We start from the raw sequence: 19,593 nt of genomic DNA, 5'->3' as shown, positions 1-19,593 counted from the left end.
GCAAGTGAATGGCTGGTGGAATGACAGCATACGCCATGTTGTACCGCATTTTTGTTTTGGTTCTCGACGTGAACGGACGTGTGTGCTCGTGTGATGCGGCGCCAGCTGGCAGGTACAGGTAGCGTAGTTTACCTTTGCCGCTCTACAAAAGCCAAATAACAATAACAACGACGACGACGATAATCGCAGCAGCGGCAGCAACAACGACAGTTGCAACAATAGGCGCATTCTTAATTGTGTTTACCTTTGATTGTCATTCGCCAGCGTTACATACATACACACAGAGAGATAAACATACATTTTATAACTGCGATTTGACTGCGTGCGTGTGTCGTCGCGTCTCCTTTTGCCCCCTCCCTCGGCCCTCCTTTTTGTTTGTTTGTTTTTGGTTCTTGTTCTCTCGGGTTTTCCTTCAATTGGAATGTGCAGCGAAAAGAACGGCAAGGAGAAAAGCCAAGCGCAAAGAAAAGCAAAGCAAAGCAAAGAACAAATCAAATCAGAGCAACGGTATTAAAATTTATATAAGCACTAACATAATTTACTATTCTTGCACACACTCTCAAAACACAGACATTCAAGGCAACTACTTCAAAAAAGCAGTAATAAATACGATTTTACACATTCACATTCCATTTTGATTCTGTTGTGTGTGAAAAACTTATAAGAGAAAAAGAAAAACAACAAAAGCACGAAACCAACGGCAAATAACAATAACAGCAGCGGCAACAACAGTAACAGCATAGCAAAGCAGCGAAGTCAACGTCAAAACGAAGAAGAAGAAGCAAGATAAATACATAGCAATTTCGACTAAATAAAGGTATGTGCGACGACGATTTTACTTGACTTTATTATTAATATACTACCATACTACCCGCTAGAGCGAGAGAGCCGAGCAAACATACACACACGCACACACTACGTACAATCAGAGGCAAACACACAGGCACACACATTTTCATTATTAGTTTAACTCTTCAATTTATTATTGTTATTATTGCTATTGCCCTGTATCCCCGTCCCGCTCGCACGCTCCTTGTGCTCCCCTTTTTGCTTCGGCTTGGCTCTCCTTTGCGCCGCTCTCTCGGTCTATGGCGCTCTCGTCCCCCTGTCATTTTCTCTCATTTTTCTTGGCCCTCTCTTTCTCCGCTAGTTCTTATTAAAATAGTTACGTTAAATCAGTGCGTTAACTTGTATTTGTGTGTATGTCTGCCGCTGGTGTCTGTATGTTTGTCGGTATCCGTATCTGTATGTCAAAGATTACGTTTTTTTTTTAGTTTTTTTTGAATATGCCTACGAAAATGTTTAAGAATCCGAGAATGTGTGTGTTTATTGTTCTTTCGTATTTGATCACCCGCTTGATAAAATAGAGAAAAACAACAAGTCAGGTTAAAACGACGACGATGTCTGTATGTTTTCTATCTGTAAGTGCCCTCGCATATGCACGGGTATGTGTGTGCGTTTGCATTGTTCATAAATTGAATTAAGTGAAATTTGTTGTTGTTTTCGCTGGCGGAAATTTCTACACCGCATGTTCGAGGATCACTAAAAAATCGAACTAAAATCAAACACGCACACGCTTGCACAGCGGTTACTTTTGCTACGCCTCCGATAAGTTTTCACTGTGATGTTCAACAAATTCTGATTGGAATCTCGACTGTTATGCAACATTTAGTTTAAGATGCAGAGCTCTCAAAGACCTCAAGTCTCGAAGCTTAATTACACAGCCAAATCGAGTTTGCCACATTAATGGGTTTTCCATTAGTATCGCCTTATTGTTTGAGCCCACAAAGTGGCTAGTTCTCACGGAAAAACAGTGTTGGTTAATGAGCCGTTTACTAATTGATATTCCAATTGGCTTCCAGACAGAACATTACATTGGCTCCAAGAAGTCTGAAAATTGCATGTTGAACATGAGTTTTAACAACAGATTATAGGAAATGAATTTTCCTGCAGCTATAATTTTAAAATTGTTCATATAAAGCGAAAAACCTCGCAGTCTTGATAGTGTTGAGGTTTAAGCTACACCGCCCCAGATGTGACACTTGTTACATAGATCAAATTAAATTGCTTTCTGTACCATGCGAAGAGGGCCTAATTGGTGTGGTAATATTCCATGTAAAATAACGAATACAGCATTCCAATTTGATGGAAATACATGTGTAGCTATCGACCAAAGCAAATTGCCATCACTTATTTTGTGTGTGCTAGGCAGGGAAAAGCGATGGCCTGATGTGTTCTGCCGCTCAATAGGCAGAAGATTCCTGTTTTATGCGAATGATCACCTACCCCTCTTGCGATCCCTTGCCTCGCTCGGGCCCTTCCCTTTTTCCTATAGCTGCCTAGCTGGCATTTGCAGAAAAGAAGACAAAACCCACTAGACGACTGGAGCTGCACATATTTGTTAACATTACCATTACCATATCCCATTTCCAATTTCCAAGCTTGCTTCTCTGTGACTCAGAAACAACTCAGAAAAACAACAAGCGTAGCTCAAATAAAAACTGCAACAACAACAAGGAGAAACACACACCTATTTACAGCTGCGTTCAAGACAATAGTGTAGAAACTTAACACCTAACAAATGGCGATAATCAATTAGTTGACAAGTAGTTGTAATTTAATGTGTTTCGGGATTATCGAATTGGCATTTAAACAAGACAATGACATCTTGTACAAAGAGATGTCCAAACTATGCGTTTTCCTTTGCGCTTCGAAGAACATAAAAATGACTATTATTGCGGACTCAGCTGTATGGTGGTGGCACTCACACAGGTACACTAAGGGAAAAAAACAAAGAGTTGCCGATATGCATATGTAACTACTCGAGTATCATTAAATGCAGATCTCTATAAAAGCATAAAAAACGAAGTCGAGGCGGAGAAGTGACTTTTGAGTGCGGTTTTTATTCGTATCGTATCGCTCGCTTCGTTACCAAGACAAGCAGAGAAGCAGACAAGACACACAGCCAACAATCCATAATAATCTTCCCGTAATTTATAGTCCAAGACAATTTATGTAATTTACAAATACCAAAAACGAAAGAGACGGCAAAAGGCGAAAAAAAAGAAAAAAAAAACAAAAGACGACGAGAGCGAATGCAACTGCTGCAGCCAACTAACGATAATAACAATAACGAAAAAATATAATAAAAAGAGAGGAAAACACACGGTGGAAAAACAACAAGGCAACACACACGGCAATAGCAATAAACAGCTACAGCAGCAACAACAATGGGGCAGCGCACTAAATAAACAATTCAACAAATTTGATCCGAGGCAAGCTCACACAGATATGCACCCATACACTCACACACTCCCGACAATCGTAGACAACTCACACGCACATAAAATGCATATGAAGAAAAGTATGTAGGTATGTTTGAATAAAAAATATACGACAAATGTAAGTGCAGTAACAGAAATAAGCAGAAGGAAAACCAAAAGCAGCAGTAACAAATGCAAGTCGCAAGCCAAAAGCCAACGCAGGCAAGGCAGACGCAAAGACAGTGCAAAGTCAAATGTCGTTTAGGTTCCAAGTTTTTTCTTCTTCATTTGTGTTTGCCTCTCAAGTTTGGTGAACGCATAAAGTAGATAAGTAGTGTTGGACAGTGTCCTAGAAGTCGACTGTGCGATACCCCAGTGCCACTGTCCCACACTATACTATTCAAGGGGCTGCAAAGGTAGAGTGGCTTCAGCCATTTCCAACACTGATGTTTCGCAAGTAGTTTTTCTTGGAGTACACTTAATAATGGCATATCATTTCGATTACACAATAACCTATAATAAAGTGTGTTTATAAGGTTGCAAAGGTAGAGTGGATTCAGCCCATTTCCAAAACTCTGATGCTTTGCAACTAGTTTTTCTTCGAGTATACTTTGTAATGGCATATCATTTAGATTATACAATAACCTATAATAAAGTGTGTTTAAAACTGGTTTTAAGGCACAGCTCACTATAAACTGAATGTGTATCGTTTTATAGCTTTTAATTTGCCGGCCTCTTTCATTCAAGGACCCCTGTCCTTTGTTCTATACGCTACTTGTTTTTGGAACAGCACGATATGTAGTTTATGTATTACATTCCGACAAACTGTGTAAATTGTAAGAGCTGTCCCAACTGCAGTTACAAGGCCCAACAGCGTAACGTTGAGTGTGAAAGCCAATCCACCCTTGATACCCCTTGTATCAGAATCGTCTATAAAAGTCTGTAGAAAACGTACAACTTGAACCCATAAACTCGAACACTCACACACACGAGACAGATGCTAGCTTGAATGTGGTAATTGCATTTATTGCACGTGCTCTTGCTATCTCCTTTGCACTCGCCGCACCCGTCTCCCTCGCTCGCGCACTCAAGAGTCAAGCACAAAATGTAAGGCCATAAAAATATTTTTCAAGCTGTAAACTTTTCTATGCTGCACAGTTTCTTTTTCGCTTGGTTCTTTTTCTTACTCTTGCTCTTTCTGTGGTTTCCCGACCAAACGGGCAAACCGCACCAAATGATCTACCCCCATTCACCCAAAACCCCCTCTGGTCGCCCTACCTACAGGGTATCAATCAAGCGAGCTCTTGCGGTTGGAGGATTTCCACTGCAATTGACTTACAAATGAGGTCAAAATAATAGCAACCCTGTTCCCATTGTCGATCCAATTTGCTGAATTGATGTATTTAGATTCTTCCAGAAGGTGTCCAAAATATATTATTTTAATTGGACGATAAAACATTCGGCTTTAGTGACACGAGGTCTTATAGGAGCGTTTTCCTACTACTCATAGTTCCTGAGCTTCTGCAAATGTATCTCACAGATACGTCGTCATAACGTCCGGAGCGGTTTCTTCCGGGTAGCAAAACATATATTTTGGGCTCCTATTATTTTGTACACATCTGTTTTTCTTTTTTGCAGCACTGATGGGAAGATGTGGAGAGAAGGTGCCGCATCTGTGATGCTTTTATGGGCAAGTTGCTGGATATGAAACTTGTCTATTGAGCGCGCCTGGTTCTTTCCTCTGGCTGGTTTATTCTCGTTCCTGGGTTCGGCGTTCTCCGCTCCTCAGTTCCAAGTTCCCAGCTCCCAACTCTCGGTTCTCTGTTTGCCGTGCGCTCTCCTCTCATCTGCGGCTTATCTCCGCTGCTATTGCCAAGTTTTTCATCTAGTTTTGGCCTGGCTTTTCCCCTTGGCTCCATGTTTCGATTCCTGTTCTTCTCCTTTCGTCTTCTCGAGCTGTTCCTTTTCTTCTCGGCACTCCCACCCGCCCACACGCATCTCCTTTTGTGGAATCGGTCGGTCGACTTGGTTTTCTACAGCCTCCTCGTTGCGCTTGCTTACATTCTATTTTTTAGGCCTTATATCCTCTCTTTGCATCATCATCATCATTGTCGCAATCTTCATTATCAGCGAGCATTTATTTGCTTTCTTGGAGCTTTTCTTTGTACGCATTCCTCTGGTCTTGGGCTTCTCCGGTCTTCGGTCTCCGGTCTCCGGTCTACGGTCTTCTGTCTCTCCCATTTCTTTTTGTTCTCTTTCGAATTCTGTAGAAATTTTAATTGCAATATTTATTTGGGTATTTCGGCGAAACGAAAACCTCAGCGTTTATCTAGGTTTTATTTCTCGTGTGTGTATATATCACCGGGCGCATATAGTTGGGCAAATTGTTTACATAATCAGATAAACCTGATACCACCTACCATGGGGTGAGTTCAGCAGCTATCGGTATTGAGCGACTATCGAAATTAATATCTCGTCAACCGACGGCAAGGAAACAAACAAAACAAACAAGCGAACACATTCCAATCTCTCTTGGCTTTTCTTTATAATTTTCATAATGGTTGAACTTACAGATGTCTAAGTGTACATTTCCTCACACAGACGGCCAGCCGTGCTGGTGTGTCTTCTTCCGGAGCTATTGTTATTGCAAGTACACGTAAAATTATTGTTCACGTCGCACATTGTCGTGAGTTTGTAATTACCAACCTCGCCTCACCTCGATCTCCCACCCCTCTACCACCGACCACCGACCAGCGACCACCGACCATCGACCATCGACCACCGACCGTTCGTATGAGCTCTCAATATGCAGCACAGTGGTAGCTGGCTAAGTGGGATGGCATGATGGGTGACGTTCTATGAGCTATCTTGGTCGCAAGATGGTAATCGAGTGCCTTTAGGACTGTGGCCTCTTACACCTCGCTGAAAGAGTAATTTGTGAGCTCTGGCTGTTGCTACACACATTTGGATCAATACAGTATAAAGTACCTGGTATTAATATTATAAACACATCTGGACATCGGGCCTTGCAGTCAGTATATCATTATTTATTGGTGGTGTGGGTTACATCAACGGATTTCCACTTGTATAGACGGAAAACGAGTTAGTGCAAACAAGCACTTTGGCACACTATCGCATTTATAGGAATGTTTTACTTATTTTCGATGAGCATAGTCCACTGGAATTGTCGCTGGTTGGGTAGCTCGAATATCTTTGAGGTGCAATTTGGTGGTGATCACTGTAGTGCTTGCCCGTGCATGTTTGTGTGAGTGTCTGCGAGAGCTGTAGATACGAACAATGATATTCTTTTGGGGGCATTGCATAATCCTAATATCTTCAGCTTTCTTCTCTTGCAACTCTCCTCCCCCTTTCCCTCGCTATCTCTCTGGTTGCCCCCCAAAACTGTTGCATGCAGGAGTCGCAAATCAATTATGAACACAGCCATTTGTTATGCAAGGCCATGGAGGGATTTCTTGCGCATTTTCCCCGGATCTTCGGGCCCTTGATCTTCTTGATCTTGGGAAAGAGAAAAAGAACGCTGGCAGGCCGACAGAAGAATTGCCCGCTTGCTGTACTTCTTTTGTGCTTGGAATACTTTCTAAGTCAACGACAGCGTTTAGAATTTATCTAGTGCTTGCGCACACACGCTACGAATACAGCGACACACAAAGTTTACTTTGTAGTCGCGCGTTCTTCTGTCTGCAATTCTTCTAGATGTGCTCCATCGTCTTCTCGGCGTTCTTGTGCTTCTATTCCGCTCTATACCATTCCGGAGCCGTCCGCAAATATGCTCACAAATATTAAATTCTGTATGGTACGGTGCGGTGTGGTATGGCAAGTCTGTACGTCTGTACGTCAGTGTGTGCAGTGAAACCCACCATCCACCATCCACCATCCACCGTGTGCCACCCACCTCCCAGCCGCACCCTTGTACGTTGGTCGTTCGTGTGCGGTGTATAAATTTTCTGGGGAACTGTACAATAGCTAAAATAATCATAAAAAGAAATAACAAAGTTTTAAGTCTCGCAGTGTGAGTGGAGGTGAACCCACAGCGAAGGCAACCAACACACATGTCTTTCCCCGGGATATATGGGATAGTAAGTGGAGGTATAAGTAGTGTGTATTTGCTTTTCTCGGCGCGACTTCTTGAATAGTTGCGGAGTAGAGTCGTTCAGTTCAGCTCAGTTCAGTTCGGTTTCGAGTTCGGTTTCGAGTTCGGGTTCGGGTTCGGACTCGGGTTCGCTGGGGCTTGTCTCGAGGTTCGTGTTGGGGCTGCCTCGGTTCGCTTGGAGCTCCGACTTCGGCTCTGCTCCGCGAAATCTTCGCTCGCTCTCTCTAGCCTCCTAGTCTCCTGGTCTCCTAGTCTTGTCTTTGTGCAGAAACAGAAATCTCGAGTTTCTTGACTTTTCTGCCTGCTTTTCCGCTCGACTCTTACGCACTATAACCACCACCCGCCCTCCACCACCCCCTTCTCATAAGTAATAAGCATTTCGTTTGTTATAAGGTTTTTCTTTTCTTGCTCCGTATTCCGTACACTTCCTCATGCATGTGTGCAAAACCGCGACGTTTCCCACCAACTTTCCGCTCAGCCCCAGCCCCAGCCCCCCACTTGACCAACATCACGCGCTTTATATGGGTTCCATTTTACTTAATTTTTATTTTAAACTCTAAACAATGTCTGGCTCTGACTTGAAATGGCAATTGATGGAGCGGTGGCAGCCAGAGGGGTAGCTCCATATGCGGGCCTCTTACAGACATGGAAACTATTCATACACAGTCGAACTTCCATAACTCCAACCCCCACCATGTGTCTCATAAAAATTCAAGTTTCTTTTAAAGATTATTAATGGAACTCAAACAAGTTTTGTTTCTCGAATTATTTGTAATAAAAAGTGGTTCCAGTTGTTATAGTATACGAAATCGCTGTGACTTTGACATTTTTGCACTTTGAATTCGTTGTAAAATTACAGAACTAATTTGATATTTGAGATGGGCTGAGGCCAAGTCAATAATAGAAAAAATAAATATGCTCAAGTGTTTGGTTCTTCGTAGTTATACTTCGTAGTTATACTTCAGGCTAGGACGCCGAGCAGTATGCAATGATTTTTACGATCTGAGGTCTACTATGTGTTCGATTGCAGTACCGAGATTTATCATCTCATTTTGGATAGTGTGAAGAAAACACTCTTAGTCTTATTAGGCCCAAGAAAAGGCCTTTTGAAATTCTCCTAAGAATATTATCAGTCAAGATCTGTAAGCTAAGATCTGAAACCCCCGCAGGTACCTCTCCTGTGTCTAGATACTTTGGTTGGGGTTATGGAAGTTCGACTGTGCCCATATCTTTCTTGCATTATGTTTCTTCTGGGAGTGGGGGGAGGGGGCTTAGTGCTCGTTGTACAAATATGTATTGCAAATTGCTTTGGTCTTTTTACCAGTTCCAGTTTCCAGGTGCTTTTCCCCTCTCTCTGTTCCGTTCTCGCTCTCCGCGCATCGTTGTGCGAGAGCGTTTCTTGTTCTCTTGCCGTGCAGATGGGGGAAGAAGAGAGATCGCGCCGAAGATCAAAACAGAATTTCAATTTGCAAACTCATGTGCCTAGGATTCCCAAACCCCCATTGACACCCCCCCCCCCCCCCCACGCAGTCCGCGCCTTTTTGTTTTGTTGTTTTTTTTGGATATGATTTTTCGCAAACAGTCCTCAGGAGGAGAAACTGGTTGAGAATTTTTGCATTCCGTAGCTGAACTTGAATTGCATTTGGAATTTGTTCGTAGTTCTCTGAGCTGTGTTCCACGCATTTTCCATTTCCGTTCGTTCACCTTGTTCTTTCCAGTACTTCTTGTGTGCTAGTTGTAGTGGGGGGGGGGATAGAGTTAAATGGAATGGTAACGTCGATAGTTCGATGACTTTTTGCCGCTGGCTTATCGATGACGCTGGTGATTTATTGATCGAGATGCGTTTATCGATGGAGCGAATATGGCAAGCTGAAACTTAATTGCTCAACTAAATTACAGCAATTTTTTCCCATTCCGAAATAAGCGAAAGAGACCGAGCATGAGTTTATCGTACTTTGTGCGCTTTGTCTTCCGCCCTATCTTCTCTATAACCCCCCGAGCCCCCTTACCCAACACCCCTCCCCCCACCCCATTCCAAAACTTTTGTAGATATAAAGTTTTATTTCATTTCGTTTCGTTACGATTTTTGCTACTATTATTGTTCGTGTCTCTCGGCCGTCGTATCTGTGAGATACCCCATGCAACTGTGTGTGTGTATGAATGTTATTTTTTAGTTTCGACTTGTTTTCTTTTGTGTAATTTTATTTTTGTATGTGCGCTAGTGTGTGTATCAAGTTCATAACTTTTCTACGGCGACTACGACAGTAAGAATTGTTTTGTTGTTGCTGCTGTTGTTTTTGTTGAAATCCACACAATAAATATATGTCTGTGTGTACGAGCGGGCAAGGAGTATGTATGTTTATATCTGTGTGCCATTGTGTTGCCATCAATGTGTTTGTGTGTGTGCCTGTTTGTTTTTTTTTTATTTTTCACATTTATTTTCTAGTTTGCTCGCTCGTTGTTTTGTTAACTCTTATTTAGTTTTCTTTGCGTCTTGAGTGGGTCTGTCTTCGTATCACACGACTATGTGTATATTCTTTTTCTGTTTTTTTCCTACACACATTTTTCGTTTATGCCCCATTATTAATAAATAGTTTTCTTGTTCTGCTCTGCATTCCCATTTCAGTTTACCAAACGTCGTCGGTACAATCAGAACGTTCCGTTCCTGCGTTTCTGTTTTCCGTGCGCTCTCCTTTCCGTTCGTTCCGCGCGCCGCTCTCTTGCGGGAGAGAGGGTGCCACTTGTTGCCGGCTCAACTCGAACTCTCTCTTCCTATTCCATCATTCCATCGATATTGCATAGGATAAGTGATTGATCTGATCCACCCACTGGCGGAGGTTTGTGTTACGACGACGACGCCGACGACGCTCAGTGGAAGCAGAAGAGCCCGGAACCTTTGGAAGGCATGCAGTTTATGGCCAGCGGTTACTCCTGCAGCAGCTCCATCTCCTTCAGTTCCAGTTCCAGTTCCTTCCGTTCCACACTCTCGCGATGGAGAGCGAGCAGCAGGAGGTTGGGGGCGGAAGTGCACCGTTATGTCGCATCTGCATCACCACCCACCACCAGCACAACAACACCGCCACCACCACAGCGTCCACAGTGTCCACAGCCAACCTGCCAATGATACCCATCTTCGGCGAGGATGCGCTCTGGCAGAAGATTACCACGTTGGCCAACGTCAAGGTGAGTGCAAAAGCCAGAAGGCGAAAAGGGGAGCAGAAAGGCATAATGGGGAGCAATCCTAGCACTGAGAACTCGGAACAGAAGACGCAGAAGGTGGCGAATAAGAGGCGGGTGAACCGAAGGTCAAGAACTGAACTGACTTTCATAACACAGTGGTCGCTCGCCAAACAAACCAACAGGGATAGTTTGACAAAATATTAGGTGCCTTGTTAAAAAAGGATTATAAACTAGATATCAAGATGTATTATACAGTTGTATAGTTCCTAACTAACTTTAATTTCCCGAGAGCACTGGTAAAAACTTCTGCGACTGAAATAAGCAAGTAAATTGGGTTTGTAAAACAGGTTAGTTCTCAATTTACATTGCCCTCTTATCATCCCGAGATGGTAAACGTTGTGATAAGAAACATTTTAGAGCTGGTGGTTTCATAATGCCTGATTAGAATAGACGTTATAAGAAACAGGCACGTGATACAGTGTAGCTAAGCACCTCAAAGTCGAGGAAAATGTATTTAATTAACTTAAAGTTTGGACACACGTTTAGGTGGTAGGGAACGATAGTTCCTCAGCCAGCGACCACTGTACTTATTGATTTTAATGATTTGCTGGGAATGACTTGTTTTCCCTTCTATCCCATATAGTATGAGGAGCTTTTCGAGCTGTTTGCATATAAAATCGATCCTAATTTGTATTCCATACAAACCCTCTGCGTTTCCAAGAGTTAAGCTTAGAATTCATCAAAACACATTGTATGGCAGGAAGTGAGTTTTGTGGACTTATCTTAGGAGCCATATCTTACTGAAGTAAGCCATATCTTTTCGGGGGAGGGGTCTGTACTAGAGCTTTCAACGAGGTGTGTCGACGTTGTGAGCCCACTGATTGTGTGTAATCCAAGATGTTGTTGTGTTCTTCTTCGCGGAATACTAAAACTAAAAAAGCAAACACATGAAAGTTATTCACACCACCACAGGCAGAGGCACAGGCACTCTGCGTATTTATTATTCATATTAATTTTCATACACAATCGCCCGTACGTATTATTATATCTTGTATCCCCACATGTGTGTGTAATTTGGAATCAGTTTTCATTGCTTTGTCTTGTTGCTCCACTCCTCTTTGGCCATTTATTCTGTTTATTTGTTCGCTGGAATGGTTTCGGCTTCGGTTCGGCTTTGGTTAGTTTATTTTATTCATATTGTGTATTGTGTATAGGGTATTGTGTATACAATTTTTTCCAACGAGCGTTTCATATTTTTCCATCGTCGCTCGATGGAATGTCTTGTGGGTCTCTGTCTTCGAATTTTGTATCTTGTATCTTGTATTTCTTCATTTCATTTCATTTCGTATCGTTTCGTATTCGTTTCTCTGCCTTGGCTTTTGTAAAATAATTTACCGTTTGAATTGCTGCTTAGAAGTGCTTGTTTGTTAGTGTGTGTGTGTGTGTGTGTGTGTGTGTGTGCTTGGCTTAATTCCACACATTTTTCCTTTGCCCAACTTTACACACTTGGCTCTCTCGGCTCTCTTAGCCAGCTACTCCTAATCTCTCGGTCGCTCTCCTACACAAGAAGAAATACTTTTATGGAGCCCATAAATGCGAATACCATATCACAGAACCAGACAGTGTATCTTAAATTTTATGATGTCAAATTAATGTGTTCTTATGATTCATAATTCATGATATTTATTACGCTGAATGAATGAAAAGGAAATCATCGGGCAGTGGCATTTGAACTCGTGCTTCCTTCTAATCTCTGTGGCTCTCCTACACAAAAATTTATTTTTGGGGTAGTAAATAAATTAATTTATGTACAGACCTATATTGGCACCATGTTATTGTACTAGATACCAGAATTTATGGATGTCAAATCGACAAAGTAAATTGTTCCTATGAAATACGTTGCCCATGCCATTTGAACCCGTGCGCTTCCGAACATTGTGACCTACAATTGGATTTAGTAATGGAGCCACTTTGTTTTCCTCTGTGTACACTTGCTCTTTGCCCACTTCCTACTTTGTGTTCGGCTTAGACGTTCGTTGGCCCCTCGATTCTGGTGGGTTGGTAAGGGGTGAAGTAAGGGGTGAGAGGTGGCACGTGAATGTGAATGGGGTGGCTCTGTGTGTTTTCGTTTTCTCGCCCGGGTGTCTTCGCCCCCTGTTCGCTTCTGTGTTTTTACAATTCATGTGCATATTTTCAATTTTATTTTCTCCTCATGTGTGTTTTTCCTCAACCGTTGAAATGCTGCAATTTTCTGGTTTATTTCTGCAATTTTCCCACTTGAGTAGATTATGTTGCCAATTCAGGGAATTTTATGTTGTCTTTGGGCATTCGCAACGCGTCTTTCAGCAATCTGGCAACGCCTGGGGAATTATAAAGTCGATTTCCAGGAACTTTGCAAGTACAAAATGGTCCTTCAATAAAATTGGGAATAAGCGCGGTCGGGTTCACATTAGAAGCAATAACAAATTTAGTTAATGAATAGAAAAGCTTTGAAATTAGCTCCGTAAAGTTAATGGGTTCTTGGTACAAGGAGTTATTCAAATCTGTAGCAGTTAATGGGAAGTCGGAGTACATTAAGTTGACTATAATGAAGATTGAATAGGAAAATCAGCCATTTTCGTTTGCGGCGAGTGAGTAATTACAGTATGAACTTCGAAAATCGATTGACCACATTTATCCAACTATATGGCAATCTTGCATCCGTTACATTTGGCCAGGGTGAAGTTCGAATTCAAATGCGATTCTTGGCATTACAGATCAGCAAAAACGACACGCTCCCGCAACAGGTGTGCGTCGGCTGTGCCAAGACAGCCATATCGGCCTGCGTGTTCAAGAAGAAGTGCGAGGAGGCGGACAGCTTCTATCGCCAGCAACTGAGGCTCCAAAAAATCGAGGGCGCGGATTCGCTGGAGACGAGCGCCGCCGCCGAACAGGCCAAGAGCAGCGGCTGCAGCAGTGGCAGCGGGAGCAGCAGCGCCAGCGGCAGCAGCTCCACCAGCAGCAGTTCCTCCTCCGACGACGAGGACGAGGACAACGACCAGGACCAGGCTAACGACAATGAAGAGGGCGCTGGAGAGGCACACAAGCGGCTGCAGAACGGCCATGGCCACCAGGCAATTAATGGCCATCGGGGAGACGAGGTCCCGGAGGAGATGGACGAGCATCACGAACCAGGCAACAACGATGCGGAGCCGGATGAGGGTCACCATCGAAATGGGCTCGAGTTGGCAGATGATGCCCATCCCGAAGATGAGGATGATGTGGAGGAGATTAATCACCTGAGCCACCATAACGACGATGGCGAAATAACCGGCGTGCACCCCAAGGAGCCGTTCAACTTCAACTCGATTCGCCTGATGCAGGAGTATATGCAGCATCAGATGAACAAGTTCCCCAATGGCTCCGCCACCGGTCCACCGGGTCAGGATATGGAGCTCGATCTCGACCACCGGCACCACCTCCACCACGATGGCGATGGCGACGATGATGATGATGAGGATATGTCGCTGCCCCTGATACCCGAAATAGAGTTGATCACGCCGGGCGACGAGGCGCCAGCGGATCCCTCGAATCCCAACGACCTGGTCAATGGCGTGGCCGGCGTCGGCGTGGTCCAGGGCATGCGCGGACCGGGCTTCCAGTGCCCCCATTGCTATCAGATATTCGAGATGAAGCAGATCCTCAAGGCGCACATGCAGAGCGTCCATGGAGCGCCGGGTCCGGTGTACGAGTGCAGCAATTGCCGCAAGACCTACTTCTACAAGCGCTTTCTGGAGAAGCACATACGGCGCGGTCGGTGTGTGAAGAAGCGTCGCAACCAGACGTAAGTGTGGGCTAATCTCTGGCCAGAGTCCAGTGTTAATTTGATCTCTCCTCCCCTTAGCCGACCTATGCAGTGCTCGGACTGTCACGTCCTCTTCCCCACGGGCCACCATTTGGGTTGGCACAAGCGCACCGGTTGTCCCTCGAAGGCGGCCAAAATGTAAGTGATCCGCTGACACTGCTTGGACTCCGATTATAAGTGCGATTATGTCCTTCATTTCAGGCCCCTGCAGCAGCTTTTCAAGCAGAACATTGTGCAGTTCAACAACTTCCCCAAGCGCATTGCCGCCGGCGGAGGAGCACGCAAGCCCACGGCTCCCGATCTGCACATCAACAATCGCAAGTAAGTGTACGGCATTGGATTCAACTCGAGGGAAGCCCATCTGATTTTCATCTGGTTATCTCCCGCAGACTGGGCCTGGCCAACAAGCGAAAGGGACGCACTCGCATCAAGCTGGATGCCAAGAAGATTGCCCTGGCCAAGCAGTTGATACTGCGCGAGGCCACCACCACGGTGATTGCCAACGAGCTGAACATCTCGCGCACCTTCGCCTGGCGCCTGCGCAAGAGTCTGGTTAATGGTGTCAGTCTCCATGAGCGTGTGGTGGATCCCTCGCAGGAGGAGCAGCACCTGCAGCAGCAGCTGCAGCAACAGCAGCAGCATAATCATCAGCAGTTGCACTTGCAGCAGCAACAGCAGGAGGAGCAGCAGCAGGCGGCAGCTGCTGCAGCAGCGGAACGCGAACGGGAGCATCACCACTTGAGCCTTCCCTACAACCACCTGGGCTTGGGTCTCATCAAGGAGGAGCGACAGGACAGCGAGGATGAGGAGGAGCAGCAGCAGCAGCTCCACCATTCGCACCATCAACTGGGCCTGGTGGACGAGTGTGGAGCGGAGGAGATCGGAGCCGAGGAGACGGCCGGCTATATGGGCGATGAGGATGCCGTTTGCGGATTGCTCCACAATGGCTACGATCCCGATCCTGACTCCGAACCCATTGAGCACGATCCCTTTGAGGGCACCGACAACAACGACCATCATTCCAATGGCAGACGGCCCAGCTCTGTTTCGCCGGCACCGCCACCACTGGCGCCGCCATCGATGGGCAGCTCCGGTGGGGTTGGGGTCCCGGTGCCGGTGCAGGTCCATGCTGCTGCCGCGCGGACCGACGTGGAGGTCTATAAGCGGCTGCTGGCCGAGTCGCAACACTTCCCCCACATCGTCAACGCCCAGCAGTTGCAGATGCAGCAGCAGCACCGCGAGCGAGAGCGGGAGCAGCGAGACCGCGAGCTGGAGCAACTGCAGCAGCAGAAGGTCCACAACGGCGGAATGCCGATGCTCACACGCTATCCGCCCGCCGTCATGTAAGTCTGTTTTCTAACAACCCATAAAGGCATTTATGATTATTTAAATGCCCAATAAAAGCTCTTTCCCGCACCAACAACTAATCATCGGGAAGGAATAGGCGTTCCCATAGTATTTGAGATACCATAAATGTATAAATACCGTTATCTCACCATTAGTCATAAATATTTCAGCCTAAATAATATGATTAGCAACCGTTCCTATCAGAAGTATTCTCAAATAGTTATGAAGGCCATGTTTGTTCGCCGGAAAACTTTCCTAATTCGATTGGTCATGATTATATTGGCAGGAGCTTCTGTTACAATGTCCTATAACATGTATAGCCTTACGGATGCATAGGGAAAGTAAGCTTTATTGCAGTCGTGGCTGTGGCATTAGGGAATTAAAATGAGATAGGCAGAGATAAGAGGCGTATATATACACGTATTTACAATTTAAAATAGATTGCGAATCTTATCATGATTTTATTCCGCAAACAATAGGCACGCCCTGCCCGTCAACCTGTCCCTGCGCTCCATGCCCCACATGAACAGCAACGAGAGGTAAGTGTGACAGGGTATGCAGGCGCATAGCCCAATGAGCATATCCCACTAATACTTTCGTTTCCCTCCCCCCAGCAATGGGAGCTCCAGCAGCAACACCGCTGCCCCACTACCCGTTCCCGGCTCATCCGGAGCCACCCCGACTGCCACTCCAACTGGCAAGAAGCCCCGCAAGCCGAACGTCTTCATCGATGACGAGAAATACGCCATGGCCAAGCTGCTGGTGGCCCAGAACTCCTCCACCATGGAGATAGCCAGGGCCCTCAATGTCTCTCAGATGACGGCCTGGAAGGTGCGCGATGCCATTCTCAAGGGAGTGCCGCTGTCGTACCGCAACAAGCGTTCGGATGGCCGGCATTCCGAGGAGTTAAGCGCCAAGGAGCAACAGCAGCAGCAGCAGCAGCAACATCAGCAACAACAGGAGCAGCAGCAACGCCAGCAGCAAGAGATGCAGCGACAGCAGCAACAGCAAATGGAGCAAATGGAGCTAATCAAACAGCAACGCCAGCAACAGGAGTTGCTACTTCAACAACAGCAGCAGCAGCAACAGCAGCATCAGCAGCAGCAGCAACAAATGCGTCATCACACACCAGCGGAAACATCACACTATCAGCAGCAGCAGTCGCCGCCGAAGATGCTGCATCCTCGCCGCCGCCTGAAGGCCGCGGAACGCGAGCTGCGCGACAAGGAGATCACACGCGAAATACTCGAGCTGATCAAGGAGGACAGCAACATTCAGTACTGGAAGGTGTCGGCTCGCCTGGCCGAGAAGGGCATCAATATATCGCCCTCGTCCGTCTGCCAGAAGCTCAAGTCGATGGGCATCCACCGGCGCTGGAAGCCCGGCGACAAGCCGCCCATGCTGGCCATCAGCCAGCTCAAGGCGGCCACTGTGGCGGCGGCAGCAGCAGCGGCAGCTGGCCTGGCCGGCGTCGGCGGCGTTGTGCCGGGCAGCGCCGCACTGGCCGGCAGCAGTTTTGGCCTGGCCGACGACGGCTACGAGCAGCAGCAGTTCGACATGGGCGGGCCACACTTTCTCAGTGCCTTCACGCGCTAGATCACACCGGACCGGAAGTAGTCGTCCTCCCCTTCTTGGCCTAGATCTAGGACTTAAATGTAGAACGCGTTGGAGTGGACGCAGACTCGTAGAAGGCATTTTCTAGACAATTACACTTGGCAGCTGTAGGTCCAAAAGGGAATTTTAAGCTATTGAAGATAGTGTCCGCATCTACGACTTTGGGTTTAATACTGTTTTTTCGAGCAACCCTTATCCATATGCATATAGACCAGCACAGCATCAACAACAACTTGTATTTTTTATATAGTATTTGAGGAGAGTGCGCGCTTGAAACGTATTTGTATTTGTACTCGATATGAGATAGCGTATATGGTATGATTCTGTATTAGATTTATATATATCCAATATATATATGCTAAGCATTCCTAGAATGTCACACACACAAAGAAATGAAGGCACCCAAACAACATGTTCATTCCAAGCGAGGAAACGGAAATGATTTCCCTTCCCCACTTTCAGCAGCTTCCTTTCCTCTTCCTCCATCCACACACACTGCACCACCACACACACACTTAGCCGATAATGTTATAAATTAATTAACATATTTATTGATCGCATGCCGTCGTGTGTTTGTGTGTGCGTTCCAGCTGAGAAATGTATTTAAAGATTTGCATCACTTTTAATTAATTTATTTATACTCACGCACACACACCGCGTACGAGCAATTATTATTCAGTACTGAACTTTAAGTTAGTTAAATTAATGCATCAAACGATACAATAACAATCAGAACAAAGCAAGCGGAAGCAGAACAAACAGCAGCTAAAGAGAAAGTTAAGAAAGCTAGCCACATAAGTGCAATTATAACCTAAACCTAGAAAACCAGATGAATGTATAGTGTATTACGAGTGACCGAGACGGAAAATGGGGGACTGAGGGATGGGAGAAAGAGAGGAAACACTGGCCCAAACACCACTGTGCATTCTTTTAGTGCGCATTTCAAAAATGATTTATTCGAAAGTCGTGAGTTGGTTCCCAACCCCTAAAATTCCACTTCTAATTTACGGCTTTTAGGCACTGCATTTTACTTTTACAAACATCTGTTGTTTTTGGTTGAGTGTAGAAACAAATCTTAAAATCTAAAATAAGTTTAGGTCAATTAAAGCATCAATTAGTTTTATTTTAGAAAAACTTTCAATACATTCCCAAAGACATACCAAAATTCAGAAAAACCATAGGTGCACACAAGCAAAAATTGCATTTTTTGTGTGCTCACAGTGGGGTTAAGCCAATAACTTAGCAACTTTCACTTCCTAACTCTTTTCCCTTCTTCGTCTTGGTCGTTTTCCACAGAGACAGCTATTCTGAATCCATCCTGCAATCAAACCCAAAATTATGTAAAAAACGATTAACTAAAAAAGAGTCGTAGCCAATTGTTAGTTGAAAGTGAGAAAACCCAATCTCCAATAGAACAAAGTGAAGAACAGGCAAATGAGGACAAGTTAAGCCGAGGACTCAGAACTGTATTTACTTACAGCCCCTTTAAGGAACGTATATTTTATTATTCTTTTTTGTTGTAGTGGATGAAATTCGATTCGTCTGCGATTTATTTTTGTATAGCTTTTAAGATCAACAGTTAGAGCAAGGGAGATGGCAAGAGAGTGCGAGCGAGAGAGCGGTGGCGAAGGTTGACATAGTATTTTTTTATATTTTTGTACAATTTGAAATTGTAACTGCTTTCTATCAATCAATCAATGATGATTCCCTCCCTCCACCACAGCACACACACACATGCAAAACACACACGCGCATACTGCAAAGTATTTTCGATATTCATTACATATAAATATATCCATTTATATAAATATGTAACATTTAAACGCATACGAAACTAAATTTATGAAGTAATTTTTTTTGTTTTTTTTTTTATATACCATATTTATTAGCCGCAGCTTATAAAATAGAGATACAACAAACGATTACATTTTTGTATGAAATGCAAGGATGTCTATGAAATATAATTTACTATACATAACTATACATATTTTTAAAGTAATAAATAATAATAAGGATCCATTGCAGCAGCATCAACAAATAGAACTGACGTGCCTATGTAGCGATTAAATCTGACTAAACACCCACACGGAAACACCCAAGATACACACACCTAGAGACAAGCCGATGTAATGCATTAAATAATCATTCCAAAATGTCATATGAAGGAAAAGAAACGAAACAAAATACAAGCAACATTATATATTTTTAAATGAATAAATAATATTTCAAGAAAA

The 19,593-nt window shown here is 44.6% G+C and overlaps 1 protein-coding gene across 3 annotated transcripts; it reads left to right on the top strand.

Moving 5' to 3' along the window:
• Positions 1-36: 36 nt before the first annotated feature.
• On the top strand, positions 37-19,593 carry LOC108023485 (uncharacterized). Of its 3 annotated transcripts, none has more exons than XM_017093008.3 (9): positions 37-118; positions 571-817; positions 10,001-10,557; positions 13,311-14,377; positions 14,438-14,536; positions 14,600-14,719; positions 14,788-15,741; positions 16,225-16,284; positions 16,360-19,593. In XM_017093008.3, the coding sequence occupies exons 3-9, from the start codon at positions 10,366-10,368 to the stop codon at positions 17,339-17,341; spliced, it is 3,474 nt and encodes a 1,157-aa protein (XP_016948497.1). In that variant the 5' UTR covers positions 37-118; positions 571-817; positions 10,001-10,365; the 3' UTR covers positions 17,342-19,593. The 3 variants fall into 3 exon arrangements, with proteins under 3 accessions (XP_016948497.1, XP_016948498.1, XP_050744720.1); XM_017093009.3 differs by having other exon boundaries at positions 60-112; XM_050888763.1 differs by lacking the exons at positions 37-118; positions 571-817 and adding an exon at positions 7,504-7,522.

This window comes from Drosophila biarmipes, chromosome X, assembly GCF_025231255.1.
Source record: "Drosophila biarmipes strain raj3 chromosome X, RU_DBia_V1.1, whole genome shotgun sequence".
Lineage (NCBI taxonomy): Eukaryota > Metazoa > Arthropoda > Insecta > Diptera > Drosophilidae > Drosophila > Drosophila biarmipes.
The sequence above is the reverse complement of the archived record's forward strand: the minus strand, read 5'-3'. Positions and strand labels throughout refer to the sequence as shown.